Source organism: Pelecanus crispus, chromosome Z (genome assembly GCF_030463565.1).
Source record: "Pelecanus crispus isolate bPelCri1 chromosome Z, bPelCri1.pri, whole genome shotgun sequence".
Lineage (NCBI taxonomy): Eukaryota > Metazoa > Chordata > Aves > Pelecaniformes > Pelecanidae > Pelecanus > Pelecanus crispus.
In genome coordinates, this window is record NC_134676.1 from 47,708,240 (window position 1) to 47,724,824 (window position 16,585).

At 35.0% G+C, this 16,585-nt stretch overlaps 1 protein-coding gene across 1 annotated transcript in view; it reads right to left on the bottom strand.

Annotated features, from left to right (window-relative positions):
* Positions 1–16,585, bottom strand: part of CNTNAP4 (contactin associated protein family member 4) — a 262,662-nt gene that overhangs the window by 33,169 nt on the left and 212,908 nt on the right. Inside the window, exons 13-15 of the mRNA XM_075725822.1 lie at positions 14,670–14,867; positions 8,586–8,742; positions 6,179–6,306 (exon numbers count right to left, since the gene is read on the bottom strand). Coding sequence (XP_075581937.1) covers positions 6,179–6,306; positions 8,586–8,742; positions 14,670–14,867 — 483 coding nt within the window. The remainder of the gene's footprint in view (positions 1–6,178; positions 6,307–8,585; positions 8,743–14,669; positions 14,868–16,585) is intronic.

Genomic DNA, 16,585 nt, shown 5'->3' on the forward strand with positions numbered 1-16,585 from the left:
GTTCTTACTCTATGAAACTCCATTTCAGCTGAGCATATCACCTCAGATTTTGCCTGAGCTAAGCAAAGAGATTAAGCTTAAGAGGCTTTCACTAAAAAATGCATCTCTTAACTTCTTTAATGCGATCCTTTAATCTTACATCCTTTTTATATATTGTAAACCTGTAACCACAGACTTGTATTAAACTTCTTGATTATGCAGGAAGCAGTAAAGAGGATCACAATAATGTTGATTAGACTGAGGTTAGGACAAAAATAAATTCATATTGTAAAGATAAATAAGAGGAAGAAGTGAACACTCAGTATACTGATACTTCTGTTACTAGCAGTCAAAGACATGTCCTGATTTCTCAGGCTACTGCAGAGAGGTGAAACAGATTTTTCTGGCTAAACTTAGAACTTTACTTTACTGCTTTAGTGAAGTTACCCCGTATGATCAGTCAATACAGTTGGTCTCTAAAATTATTATATCCAAAGATCACATTAATATTTTTGGTTTAAATGTCAAATTGGGAACTCTCATTGAATAGATTATCTGCTCGTATTTACCTGCTTGTACTATAATTTTGCAGTTGAATTTGTACATTTCCCCCCTTTTTTTTTATTCAACCAAGTATGTGGCACACCATGAAATATCTTACTAGATTCCAAGCATCTCACCTCAGCAATGGCCTTTACAAGTACTGAAGTCCTTCAAAAGTTTGGCCAAATTTACTTTATATAAACTCATGCTGAATGACGTGCTGTCTTTACATTGTATTGCACTACACTTAATATATATTATGTTTTATTCAAGTAAGATCTATATCTTCAATTTTATTTTTGGGCCAAGAATCAGTCTGATGCTGGCAGATTATAATTACCCATTTATTACATGTAGTTTTGGCATATTAGCTTTCTTTCAGTGTTCTGTATATATTTATATGTTCTAATTCTTACTGAAACTTCATAGTAATAAATTGGATTATTTCGAGTCAGTTCTTGCAAGGAAACCAACAAAAATAAAAACTTGAATGGTGTGGCTTTTTAGAAGTATACCCATACTAACTAACTCTCTTTAGTAGAATTTAATCAACATCTGGTTTTTTCTTGAATGATAAAAAAAAAAGAGATTTTTTTCTTTTTCATGAAAACCATAGTATTTCTACCTATTAAGGGCCCAAAGGTTTCTTTTGTCCTCATATGCTTCAAAATCTTTCCTGTTACCCTACTCAGTTGATATAGGTTAATGATGAATCTTAACTTTTATAGAATCATAAAATCATAGAATCGTTTAGGTTGGAAAAGACCTTTAAGATCATCCAGTCCAACCATTAACCCAACATCACCAAGTCCACACTAAACCAATCAAAGGTAGACTAGACTAAACCATGTCCCAAAGTGCCATGTCTACCCGTTTATTGAACACTTCCAGGAATGGTGGCTCCACCACCTCTCTGGGCAGCCTGTTCCAATGCTTGACTACTCTTTCCATGAAGAAATTTTTCATAATATCCAACCTAAACCTCCCCTGACACAGCTTGAGCCCATTTCCTCTCGTCCTATCACTAACTACTTGGGAGAAGAGACCAACACCCACCTCACTACGACCTCCTTCAGGGAGTTGTGGAGAGCGATAAGGTCTCCCCTCAGCCTCCTCTTCTCCAGACTAAACAACCCCAGCTCCCTCAGCCGCTCCTCATAAGGCCTGTGCTCCAGACCCTTCACCAGCTTCGTTGCCCTTCTCTGAACACGCTCCAGCATCTCAATGTCTTTCTTGTATTGAGGGGCTTTTCATTTTATTTAGATATATTTTTCAGTCTGATATCAGCAGTGCTGTCATATGATTTATTAGGAATATTGTATTGTACAGCAGAAAAGGGAACATAGAAATGAATCAGTAATATATTTTAAAAGTGACAGAAATGGGTGAATGGTACTCATATGTATAGAACCGAGTGTCACCAAATACTATGGCCTAATTTCTCTAAATGGCCATATTCCTCTAGAATATCATAACAACTTGCATTGCACTTTGGCATCTTAGAAATATAGACAGCTAACTTTCACAAGTGCTCAGAAAATAATTAATATCTGAAAGGAACTTTATACATAAAAAGAAATATACTGGTATTGCTTTTGTTATTATTTTTCTTATATTAGGTTGCCCTTTCGTGGTTTGTTCTAGCAAATATGGTTTGGTTTTCTATAAGTAATACACTGCATTGAAGAGACTCAATCCATAAAACCTAACATAAAGAAACCAAGTATAGTAATGCAATGTTAAATAAAAGAGTGAAAATAAAAAATGTGCAAAGAATAGGCAAATCCTGCCGGACTGCATTTGAGTTATGATACATAATTTCTTAGAAGTGCCTAATGAAGTAACTATAACTTGTAAACTTAGTCAAGCCATGGCTTATGACAATTCAATTCAATTAACTATTTATGGGTCTACTTTATTTTGCTGTGGACATAAACAATTATTTTCATCTCTATGGAGATGTCCTACAAGGAATAGATTATTGATGCAATGAGAATTTATGATCTTTTGGTTTTGAATCATCTAATGAAGTACTAAGTATATCACAAATACAAGCAAACCTTCTCCCTGATGTTTTTATATGGCATGCCAACGAGTTATTCTGAAGAACTTATGTCTGTCAGGTAGAACAAAAAACATATTTAATAAAAGGATATCCACTATGAAGTAGAATTGTATAATTTAGTTTTAGAGAGTGACAGAAGCAGAAATAAGCAACAATCTCTCTGGAGAGTACTCAAACCACACTAGTGAATCCAAGAATATCTATTTTTCCTTGTTTGACAGCACGTCTGAGAAATGGGTATTTGCTACTAGAACTTTTCTGTGTTCTCCACTTACCCAAAGGTGCAAAAGAAAATACGTCACTAAAAGTGCATTTAATTAGACCCTCATGGGTGTCTGCAACCTCAGTTTAGAAAAAGTCTTAGTAACAGTCTTAGTTCCTTCAGCTTCAAAGTGCTACTAATATGTTATTGCTGATCTTGCAAGAGAGTTTAGACTTCATCAGTTTTGTCCAGTGTGAAATTTATCAGCTCAGAAATTACTACAACGCATGGTTTTTCACATTTTCTGGAAAAATGAACTCTAAAGAAAATTTTCATTATAAAACCCACCAATGCTACATAAAGATCGTTGCAAAAAAGGCTAGTAATTCATACACTCAGTCATTTCCAATCTAATGACTAAAATAATAGAATATTTATTATAATATATAATTATCTTGTGTATGAGAAAAGATATTAACATAATTTAATACAATATAAAATATTAGATATATGACCTATTATATATTATATATCATATATTATTATGCTATAATATATATAATATAATATTATAATGATATGATATAGGTAATATATATGATACTTGATATAAAATATACGATGCAGAATATATAACATTATGTGATACTTCAAGTTTATATATTTTATTATATATTATCATAAAATTAATATTTTATTGAACAACTTGCACTTTGTTTTTATGTTAAAATTCTATGATTTTATATTAATTTTTCCTTCAGAAATTCTGTATTGTTTCCTCAAATTTGTATCTCCCTAAAAGCATGGAATCTCTTACTATCTTTGTGTTTATGACATAAACACCTGAGAAAAATTGTATCATTACTGGTCTTATTCAACAATCAAAATGAACTTTCTTTTTCAATATTTTTGCTGTATTATCACCATTAACTGTTATATTCTAAAAGGTCTTTTCACTAAAATTATTTCAGTCCCAAATTGCTTCTTTCTGAAGTCAAATTCTATAGTGTTGTCTAACATCACAAAAATATTTCTCTGACATTCAGACTCTGACTTCTTGTGCTTGTCCTCATGACATTTTACAGTTCTCTACTGCAATTTGTCTAGAAATACTGTGATCATTTAGCATCAGTGTGAAATTTTACAGCAATTCTATCACTCAGATTAAGCAAACGTCAAATAAAGGCAGGGAGGTCAATGGGTATCAGAACTATCTGTACATTTTAATGATTCACCCAGGGAACATAGCTGGCTCCCATGTTTGAAGATTTGTGACAATTGGGGTCAGATTATGTAATTAATAGTAGTTGGGAACTTGGTGAGTAGTGAAATTGAAATTCTTCCCACTTATTAGTACTACATAAGCTATAAATACTTCAGTTTCATCACCGTCATTGTGCCTGGTTGGTTTCATTGTCCCTGGCCACAACCGAGGCCTGCTGCATCATAAGCTGTATGACCATGGCCAGTCAGCTGAGGGTGATGGTTATCTCCTTCTACTCAACACTTGTAAGACAACATCCACATATTAGCTCCAATTTTAGGCCCTCCATTTCAGAAAAAATGTTGATAAACAGAAGCAAGTATGGGAGAGGCCATCAGCCTGTTCAGGTCTGGAACACTTCCTGCCCTTCAGGCTGAGGGACCAGGGCTGGTTCAGCCTGGAACAGGGATAGCTTTGTGGGGGACCTGGCAGCAGCCCCTGAAATCTAAGGGGAAATCATCAAGAAGACAAAGCCAGGCTCTTTGCATTGGTGTAAGGTGCAAGTATCAAAGGCAATGGGCATAAGTTGAAATAACAGAGTTTCAGGCTTGATCCAAGTAAAAAGAATTCTCAATAAGGACAGCCAAGCAGCTGAGTGGGCTGCCCAGAGAAGCAGTGTGGGCTTCATACTTGGGGGCTTCAAGCCCCAATTTGACAAAACCCTGAGACACCCGGTCTGAGCTCATGGCTGATCCTGCTGTAAGCAGGAGACCTCCTTTGGTCCTTTCCACTCTGTATTATACCATAATCCTGTATCATAATCCCAGGATTTAACAGTTCTTTGATAGGCAGGATAAATGATCAGCTTACAATCAGAAGTCAGACAAGTGAAAAGGAAGCACCCAACAGGGTTTTTTTCATGTCTTATAAATTTTCATAAGAAAATTAGACTGCATTGCTGTAACACACATCTGTTAACAAATCTTCGAGGCATAATTACTCTGACAAGTCACAGGAATGAAAGCAGAGATGACATAAAAATAAATACATGCCAATTTACATTTATTTATCTATGCAGCCTTCTGAGTGAGCCTAAAAGTACAAATCGGTACTTCTTTACTGGTATTCATTTCCTCTTATTCATAAAGGCTGAAGAAAGTTGAAAAACAAACACATCATATGATGAAGGAGGGAAATCACATAATGAATAAAAATAGTAATTTGTAATTATTTGAAATAATAGTGAAGTTCATGAAAACTCATAGGGTAGGATTTAATGTAAAGAAATTTAACTTATTAAATATTTTAATCCCTTACTCAACTGTCAACAAAATCCTGCCCATTCAGCTCTTCAGTTAAGATCTTCAGGATGATTTATAGCATTGCTTCTCCTGATTTTGGATTACAAACAGCAGCAGCCATAGAATTTTGTGCGATATTTTGCTATTGAACATAAACTAAATCTGTTTTCTTTGCCAATGAAGATGGCAATTAATGAAATCAGAAATGTTATCACAAATCTTCAGTAAGGTATCAGTTTTGCTCCAGTTGTTTTATTACCTTTAAATGATTTCTTCACACATGATATTTTTCAGGTTCCTACATACATATTCAGGATGTACAAGCTTTATGTTTTGAATTACTGTATACAGTAAATTCTAAATTTTAAATTCTTATACGGAATTGAAATTTTCTTTATAGTTATTGTTGGATTAATCTCCCATAGATATTGCTGGATTAAGCTCCTGCAGTACAGTTTTCCTAGTTGCACAAATACTCAGAGGACTTAACATGCATAAGGTCTGGTGATGAAGGCATGCATATCCGGTGAAGGGTATGTTTCTCCCAAGATATGTTAGCCAGTTATAAATTCCCCTTCATGTAATGCTTTATTCATAATTTAATTCAAATTGCATAAAACCACTAGATTTTATTCTCAAAATATCTGTTTGAAAACTATACTATTTGTCTTCACTATTGATGTGTATCATCAAAAATATATCTTTACAATTCCACCCCGGTTTGCACTGGACCATGGCATTTTGTCTTTTTCCTTTCTAAACACTAAAAGCACCGCATGAAATTTTTACTAAAGTGTATCTTATGTTGTTGAGCAAACACCACCTAAAATCTATTGCAGTCAAAACCCACTGTTGCTTAGCAAAACTCTGCAATTGTTACTTACTGTCACCGTGGCAAAGCAAAGGCCCCAGTTTGTAAGCTGCTTCAGAATTTGGTCTGTCAGTATCTGTGATCACAATTTCAGTTACTGGTAGATGCTCCTTGTAGGAAAGGAATCCAGTATCATTAGTCCTAAAAAGGTAAAATGAAAGCCATAACTCTCCTGAATGTTTCTGATAAACATTTCTTTATCATTGACACATTGCTAGGGAAAAGGAAAGTATTAAATTCTGAAAAAAAGTGCTGCATAACTCTATGGCTAATACAAGCAACTGTGAATACAAACGTATGCTTTGGTATTGATATTGTGATCCTTTGACAGGACTGGAACAATTTCATGGGAGGTGGGCAGTTTTATGGTTGTGCTTGTCTGCATAAGCATGACAAAGCTGTTTTTGACATAAAGAGGGAACCTAGGTGGCTGCCTAAGATAATGTATTTGCCCATGTCAGTAATTTTATGTTGCTGAGGACATACTGTATCTATAATGCCTTGTCTCTTCATTATGGAATGTTAAATGGCTTAGTATAACTTTCAAATAAGTTGAACATTTTTTTTTTCCTTTTTCACCTTGACAAAAGTTAAAAAAAATTAAATAGAAAAATATGAAATTATGCTGAATGTACAGGAAAAGTAGCATATGCTACAAATAAGTAATTTGCAGAAAAGGAGATACGCAACCTAGCACTCAGAGCACACACCCAGTACTTGTAATCTTAGACCAAATTCCCTGTTCATAATCTTTGTTAATGTAGTGTCAGAACCGAATTTCTAAATTTCATAAGCACCAGTTTTGGCCCTAGGTCTCTAGGGAACCAAATGTAACATTAAGCACAACCACCAAAATAAGTGTAAGCATAGCCTCCATAACATTGGACTTCTGGGATAAGTCTCCACTTAAAATGAAAATTAAAATGTCAAAAGTGGATACATACAGAAATATAAAACAGGAGTCATTATATTTTTAATGTAATATGCTCATCAACATATGCAATTTATTCAAAGTGGTTATAGTGAAGACATGCATGTCATCCTCTGTCTGCTTTATCTACAAGTATGCTACTACTATAAATTAAACTATGTATGGACTATGGATTAAATGAATAACAAAACTGAGCAAGAATGTATTACATACACTAGCAACTAGTCAAAATCCTGTCTCAAAATGTGTTCACCTTTTAACACTTAAAATGATGTTGAGAATGAAAAATTGTTTGTATTTTTGTACTGCACAATAATAGGGAAATTCCTAGTGTTCTGTATATTTGTTTAATCTCTTTATTGGAATGAGCACAGCAGGTATAACTCCATGAGTTTTACTGCAGATGCAAATTATTTTCCTACAGAAACTTTTGAAGCTTGTGAAGAATTTTTCTCTGACTAACCCTTTGTTGTAACTTCATTTCTGTATCCGCTGAGTTCCCTAATCATGATGAGAGACTAAGCATTTTCCAACTAAATTCACTAGCTGTTTCTTTAAAAGAATGGTGGATATCTAGCTTGAGGAGAAAATAATATATTGCTCTATGTTGTACATAAGATGTTCCTAAGTACCTTCCTTACATTTTTCTATTTTCAAAAGCAGATGTTGATACATTTATTAACATGCATATATTAACTTACTCACTGAATCAGATTTACATATGTTAAATATGCTTTACAAGTTTAAAACCTTAAAAGTTTCTTCAACAGAAAAGCTTTCATTTGAGAAGTCCCTGTCTGCTTCATAAAGTCCTATACTGCGCTGGAGCTATTGTTGAGAAAGTTGTATCTGATCCTCTTAAGTGAAAAGTCAGGTTCAGATTTGACATTGTAACAGGAACTCATCTCTTATGTTATTTATTTGAATGGGATTGTAAATAATATCACAGAATTTCAAGTACAAGTGGAAGATCTACATTTTAGAAATCCTTCCATCCCCTTAGAATAGGATTCCATATGAGTGCTTCACTTTGCTGATAGCAAGGGTGTCCAATTTTAATTATCTAAGTTGTAGATGACAAAAAGGGGGGTAAAAAGTCTGAACTTAAAAACATAGTTTAAAATTATGCTAAAAATTAATTTACTTTTTTCCAGAACCTTTTATTTTAGCCTTAATTACTTCCAGTATTCTAAAACTAATAACTGAATATGTACTAAAGACCAGAGCTAATGTCTTAATATATAACACGCAATATACAACAAAACGAGAAAGTATCTGTGTAAAATTAAATTCTCCTCAGTGTTCAGAGTAAAAGAATTAGCAATAATACTTAATGTATATAGTTATAATTTTGTGAGAAAATGTGTTTTATATCAAAGAAGCAGCTGACACTCTGGTAATTTAAATTTACAATAGCCTTGGTGTTTTAAATCTGTTTTATTTACTTTCCAGGAAAAAATACTGTGAATAAGCAACACTAAAAAGTCACCATTCATCTCTGTCCGCATCACAGTTGCAATAGTGCTGGGAATCAATGCAGGTCCCCTTTAATCCACAAGCACATTTTTGTACAGCAGGCAAGGAACCTCCCCAGTAAGTCTGTGTTTCATTGGTTCTTCCAATCCACCAGCTTAGTGGCATTCCATCTAAAAGGTAGGTTAGAGAAAATCAGTGCTCAGTCTTGTATCCTACTTCTCCCAGTTTTTCTTATTGAAACAAGTTTCCAAAAGGTTAAGCAGAGAAAAACCACCCTTCAAATCTAAAAATTTAAATAATTGGGGTTGGGGGGGTGGGGTGGGGAATTACTACCTTAACTTGATAAGAAAGTATTCTTTTTAATGCTTCATCATTAGGTATTAAATGATTGTCACAGGTTTTTACTTGCACTAGTGGAAAAGGGAACTCACAGTCCCTAGTTCAGCCAGCCATGATATTAGAATCATTTATCTTAAGCAGTCCATTTATGTAATTCATTTTAAAATGGTCCGTGAAAAAGGAGATACCATCACCTTAAAAATCAAGGTAGTTTATATTCCCAAGTAAAGATCAATTTCAGATCATGGAGCCACCAGCAATATAATGAGAAGAGTTAGAGAAAAGCTATGCAGAAATGGTCTCATCCTGCTACCAAGAGTACTATAGAGTACTACTACCTGTATCTGTGACGAACATTAAGCAGCTGAATAGTGGTGTTAATCAGAAATGTCCAAAGACAGCTGTTAGCTCACAGGCAGCAGATTCAGAATTTATATACTCAGAGACAGCAGAAATCATGTTAATGGCACTCCCATAAGGAAGTTGATGTGTCTGGTGAGCAGAACTGAGGTTTCCCAGGACTACTACATCTCTATGTGGTGAATCCAGTCAACATTGTTTGTAGCTAAATGACAAAACTGGATGTTTCTTTAATGTTACAGTACTGCAGATTAAGCTTAAAGATGCTGCCAAGGAAGCACAGCAACAGAAAATATATACAGAACACATAATAGCTAAAAGATATGAAGCATAAAGATAAACCACCTCAAATGAGAAGGAAGAAGGGTGACAGATGCAATGCATGAAAGTCAAGGCATGAGAAGAAATCAAGTACTGTTAAATTATAGTTTCTTAGAGATGCACTTCTTTTTCCTGTTGTTGGAGCTCCAAGTTTTCAGCAGCAGGCCCCCACGAAGAAGCTGGAATTTATCCTAATCTCAACTTTACTTACAACTGCCACTGCTTATTAAACCTCACTGTTAGATAAGACCTCTGTTATGCTGACGATCTTTCAGATTGTAAACATATTGACTGCATTCATTACCACACAACTGTCAGCCCAGCAGGCCAAAAAAACAGTGTGAGCAGTTTCTGGAAAAGTCAAACTTGCATAATGGCATCAATGTCCAATATCAGTGTTTGTGTTTGCAAGCCATCACAGGAGGAAGAAAACTTACAGACAGTTTATAAATAATTTATCAGACAACACTTTATAAAACTTCCAACAACTAAGACTGTAAAAAGCAGAATATTTCTGCTGTTTCAACAGCATGCCTTAGCTTTATATTGTAGTCATGAATTAACATTCCCAGTCTTTCGCTAGGGACATTGAGGTATGTTTAAAAGCTGGTTTCAGTTATTTGTTCATACAGCAGGGTGAGGAGAGAGTATTTACTGAAATGCTGCAAGTTCATACTGATTAGCCTAGATTGTTATCCCTGCTTTGGCAGAAAATATTGCCTAAGCAAAATAAAGCTATTAATTAAAATGGCTAGAGATTTCTTCATAATGATCACATAAATGTATTAACAGGTGACTTCTTTAATGACATCATTTGCAAATGCTATCCAGGCTGATTAAATATAATGTGTTCTTAAGGTACAGTCAGTTAAGAATTAGTACATGGACTGCATGTTCCAAAAAATATTTCATGTGACCATCATCAAATTTTAAACTTGTCAGGCATACCTAGTTGAGATTTATAGATAGCAAAAGTGGGAGGGATTAAATTGTGCAGCCAATTTGATAATGTATCTATTTGCATGTTAATTCTGATATTTCATTGTGCCCATAGTAAATGAAGCAGAACAAACTTATTTCGGTAAAATGTTATTTGAATTTTGTTTCAATGTCAGGTATGCTTCAGTTGCTAGCTATGTATGATTGATTGCTTTTTTGTTTGTTTGTTTTGTACTTCCTACTATAAAATCATTCAAAGAAACATGCATAAAAATCAGCAAGCAAATACATAAAGGTGATCTTAAACAGGAAAACTTGGTGAAGACTACCAAGTCAGCAAGTCCAAAATTTCAAATTAGATCACTTTACCTTCCTAAACGTCCCTCAAATTTTTAAAACATTTGTATTCCAAACAGAATTCTTATTTAGCCCTCTGAGCTCTTCTAAATACATTGAGCATCCTATAAAATTTAACTATAATTCACACTTATAATTGCAATGTCCTTACAAAAATTTCTAATGAAACTCCTAAAATTTATGCTACTATGTCACGCTGAGACACTAAAAGTTAGAAGCATGCCTACTGGAGCAAGCTGAAAATGATATGTTTCACATAAAAATAGGTGAGAAACGTATTTCCAAAGCTCTCAAAAACATAGAACTAGATTTTTTGGTAATGGTAACAGTTTAAAATCTAAAATTACTACTCTTCAGAGAGAACAAGTAATATGTTCTGTCTTCGCTCTATATTTTCAATTGAAAGATATATCTTGAAGCAAAAAGACTTGAAAACAAGAGAGGATCCCCAATTCCTCTTTTTTTTCCACAGCTCTCTGATATCCAGGAGATAAAAGAAAGAAGTATTTCATGGGGTGGCATGACCTTAAAATTTTCAAAAGATACTAGAATTCTCCCTTTCCATGATATCAGCAAGTTTTAAATTTATATGTGCGGAAAGAAAAAGTTGTTAAGTTGGAGGATATTTGAAAAAACTTACCCTCACAGCCTCAGAAACAAAAGCCCAGGGCTTACATTTTGTTGTGTTCAAAGACTAAAAATATTTACCAGACTAAAAATATTTTAGCATATATTCACAATACACTGACTGTTGTCAGTTTAGATGCATCACAGTTTTAACTAGGGCTTACCTAGGCATTACTAGTTTTGCTATACTGCTTCTGAGACTCCGCAGATGTCTTTGAGAAAGCAGTACTCATGGCTAATTCTGTAAATAGCTCTGCATTACAGTGCTGTGTTGAGGTACATATCTAGTCTACACAAGTTAAAGGTGATTCAGTCAGGTCTTTTTTAGCTACAGCCACTACAGTGATCACTGTGTAAATATGACCCTAATCTTCCACCACTTGTTAAACATGTTGGATGCCTATGTGCATCAGCTTTGGAAGTGGTGGCTGATACTCCAAAGGGTCATGCTGCTGTCCAGAGGGGCTTTGACAGGCTGAAGATAATGGGCTGACAGGAATCTCATGAAGTTCAATAAAGGGAATTGCAAAAACCTGCACCTGAGGCCACCCAGCTGGAAATCAATTTGGTAGAAGAGGGCCTGGAGGTCCTAGCGGACACAAGGTTGAACATGAGCCAGCAATGTGCCTTTGCTGCAAAGAAGGCTACTGTTATCCTGGCATGCATTAGGAGACTGAGGTGCTGCCAGCAGGTTGAAGGAGGTGATCCTTCCCTTCCATTCAGCATACATGAGACCACACCTGGAGAATTGTGTCCAGTTCTGGGCTCCCCATTACAAAAGAAAGATGGAAATACTGGAGAGAGTACAGTGAAGGGCCACAGAGGCGATTAAGGGAGTGAAGCGTCTCTCCCGTGAGGAAAGGCTGGGAGAGCGGGAACTGTTTAGCCTGGAAAACAGAAGATTCAGGGCGATCTTATCAATGTATATAAATACCTGAAGGGTGGGTGTAAAGAAGACTGAGACATGATCTTTCCCTTGGTGCCCAGTGACAGTACAGGACCCAGTAAGCACAAACTGATACATGGGATGTTCTTCCTGAACATCAGGAATCATTTTTTCCACTGTGAGGGTGACTAAACACCGGCACAGGTTTCCCAGAGAGATTGTGGAGTCTCCAACCCTGGAGATATTCAAAAGCCGTCTGGACATGGTCCTGGGCAACTGACTCTAGATGGTCCTACTTGAGCAGGGGCATTGGACCAGAAGACCTCTAGGCATCCCTTCCAACCTTGGCCACTCAGTGATTTGTGATTCTGTTCTTCTAAGACTGTGCAAACTCATACTCTTTGCTGCTGATGTGGTTCAGATGCTGAAAACATCTATTTCGTGGATATTCTAGGCACACTGATCATTGAGTTCCCTGAAAAAAAGTACCAGCACATATATTTTGAATAAAAACACTTTTTTCCTTCTCTTTGTAGGTGACACCTACCCCTTCAAAAGCACAGAGCACTCTATATCCAGAAAGGGGCATCTACTTCTCCCAGGAGCTTTGTCTGTTTTCACTGTTACTATAACTGAATGGGTCAAAGAGGATCTGTTCTTATTAAGTCATCTACCATGATCACTACCCTTGAACTAAAACAGGGCAGATCTAAATCCTGGAATGTAAAAATCTGAATTTTATTTTAAGGAAGCAACTTAATTAAGAATGCTAGAAAAGATAATGTAAAGTTAATACATCCTTTAAACAGTTATAAAAATGTTGCTCTGTCTGCTTTCAAACAAAGAATGATTTTAGAAAATCTGTAGAACTCACAAATAACTTTCCCATGCCTATTTACTCCTAGCATTCAAAACTCTAAAGCTTAGAGGGCTTAGCGCAATTGACTGATCACACTCTTTTAGCTTTCTAGAAGAACCTGCATTTCTGTGCAATCTCATTGGATGACACAAAAAAAGTATCAATTCCTGCTTGCTTGTCTTTCTCTCTCTTCTTCTGTGACCTAAATTTTTTCACAGTTTCCAGCTTGATTACTCTGCTGAAACTGGTGAGTTGAGAATCTGGGGTTTATTGTTGGTTTTTTTGGTTTTCACTTAGTCTATGTGACAGGTAATAGACAAAATATATGAAATACCTAGAGAGCACAATCTTGAAACCCTCTGCTTGGTATAAACTAGTCTTTTGAACATCTAATCATAAACTTAATTTGGAGTCCATAGGTGAAAGGGAGGCTCAGTGGGACATCTTAAGTGATAGATTCATCTTTTATGCTGTGGAGATGTTTTTGAGCAGATACACTGCCAAGAGTGAATTCTAGTCTAAGAATTGCAGTGATATCCGTGATGTAATTAAGGAGAAAGAATATGTAAGGAAAGAGTTTAGAGACAGAATCAGAGACTGTTGCACTCGGAGGCCTGCTCTCTGCTTAGTAGGAAAGAATGCCAAGAAATCAATTTAAGCATTTTCAGAGTTTCTGGTGAACAAGTAAAACAATTTCACTTAGCTTTTTGAAAGACAGTAAACAATGAGACTTTTACTTCCACATTGCATAGAATACTTAGAATGGATTTTCAACATAAATTCTGTTAACAGCAGCTCTGTAGTGAGAGTTAAGATTTAAGTAGACTATATAACTTCATTTTTCTTTAACTATGTCACAGGCTCTCCATTTTTCTCTTAAGACAATTATAATTTGTCAATAATCCACATTTTAACTATTGCTTTTTTTTAAGAATTCTTATGTAGGACAGTGGAAACAATGTTATCAATTATTTTTGTCAAGCACTCACAATACGCACATTAAGCGTTCAAAAACATTCGGGGATAAACTGCTGATATCTATGCATTAATTTGTGTTCTTTTAAGGACATATTTCCTCAGTAATTCCTTCATTAAAATTTCAAAATCCCTGGAAGGCAGAACAATAGGAGCTCTGTTAATAATAATCTCTGTTAATTTAAAAGACTTATGAGAGAAATTAACTTTGAGAGTGCTTAATTCTGTGAATGAAAATCATTATAAACTGACATTTGTGTTTTTCTGGTTCAAGTATCTCTTGGCAGCTTACAGGAATCTGAGTACTAGACATCTGAAGTAGTTCAAACTCCATAACAGCAAAATGCCATAACCTTGATAGAAATAAATACCTTTAGTAGCTAGTAAAATAAAATGCACTGTGCAACATAATAAGATTTGTCTGCTTTACTTACCTGGCTTATCTAAAAGCCTCGACTTTTTGCAGTGGTAAGCAAGCTCCTGTTCACAGTGCTCTGCATGGTTAATTGTAGCCTGAAGCTGGTCTATGCTGGCAGAGTACTTGAAAAACACAGTGTGGGGGTTCTCTCGATTAGCGCTTTTGACTCTGGTTAGGTTGGTGTTGTTATGCTGTATAATTGTCCACGTTGTATCTTTCAAAACACATGTGAAAAGTAATAAAGAATGAGAAGTAGTTGCATAAGTTGGTAATGGAAAGGAAGTGTATGATAAAATCAACCAGTCTTTAAGGTGACTTCTTTGATCATGAAAAGTGCTTTTGGGCATATGAAACAGAGACATAAATCACTGAGTAAAAATGAATACAATTAATATTGTTTCTATTTATATGTAGATTATCATACCGTGACTGTAACAGGTACTCAGCTTGTTATGATTATTGAATAAGGAAACAGTGATAACACCCAAATAATTGTCTCTGAAAGAAGATACAGTTTACTTGGTAAATTGCAATGAAAGAATAGAAAGAAATAATACATACTATTGTTACTTTCCCCAGGCTTAAATCATTTATAAAATAACACTAAATTATATCCTAGATTCTAGCTATATTACATATATCACTATAACTTGAATGAATTTATTCTGAGAAAATGACCTACAATCTTTTTGTATTATTCAAAGAAGCAAAAGTAGCTTGCAAATACTGTATTTACTATAAAACACAGATTACATGAAGGTGAGTTATTCTAGCCCTCTAAAATCAAATAGAAGTCATTATGTGAAGTACTATTCAAAACTTTTATTTAGTCAAGGACTAAGAATCACAGCTTCCAAAGTTCAATAGAAAGCTGTTTCCAAACACCTGACATAATATTAATTTATGGCAACCACCACGGTATGCCCACTTGACTTGGTACAGTAACATGATGAAGTTCTAGTTCAGAACTGAGAGCTGCATTTCTCTAAAAAACACATACTGCTCTGAAGTCAACTTTTGGCTCAGATACTTCTGGGCAAAGCAGTTACATATTTCATTGCATTGTATAGACATGCCTTATGATTCATGTAAACTGGGGGCATGCAAAATATTGCCAAAATATTTATTTCAGAAGCAATTGAACTGTGTCTGCAAGACTTTTTTGTCCATGAATCACTAATAAATAGTCAGTACTCCAAACATTATTTCTGGAAAAATATGTTCCAAAGTAATGCTCTTATAACAAAAGAGCAGAAAAGACTTGCATATAAATACACATACAATTCAAATGGTTGAATAATAACCAATATATTGCACGTTTATAAAAGGTATATGCTCAAATGTGCAGTCTGCTGTAAAACAGACTTTCTCCAACTTAGAGCCATGTTGCTTACACTAAGCAACAAAGCAGTTCAATACCATTCCAGTTATATTGATAATTCTCAAATATTCTTTCACGAAGAGTTGTCTTTTAACTTCCTACAGCAACTATGGAAAGCATTTTTAATTGCAAGAACTTACTACAATGCAAAACCACTCAGATTAAGAACTAAAACTGATGTTACAATAGTTAAATGAAGGCATTACTTTAAAAGATACTAGACGCCATAGGCGTATGTATGTATTGTACATATATACATTGTACAATATGTACAAGTATGTATTTACTTGGAGACTGGAAAAATAGTTTTCCTGTACATTGAGACACAGGAAGGATGAAACTGGCTGGCACCATAGCACAGGAATGCATTGGTCACTCTGTCCTATAGTTTGCATACAAGGATATGTAACATCAGGCACTCTGCTTGGGAGTACAGAAATTACTCCCTCCATGTTCTCCAAAATATAAATTGTCCTAAAAATTGCTGGCTGACAAAGGCTCATGTGATTCTGCTGCTTTGTACTTTTGCCAAGCCCCCTTATCTATGAATA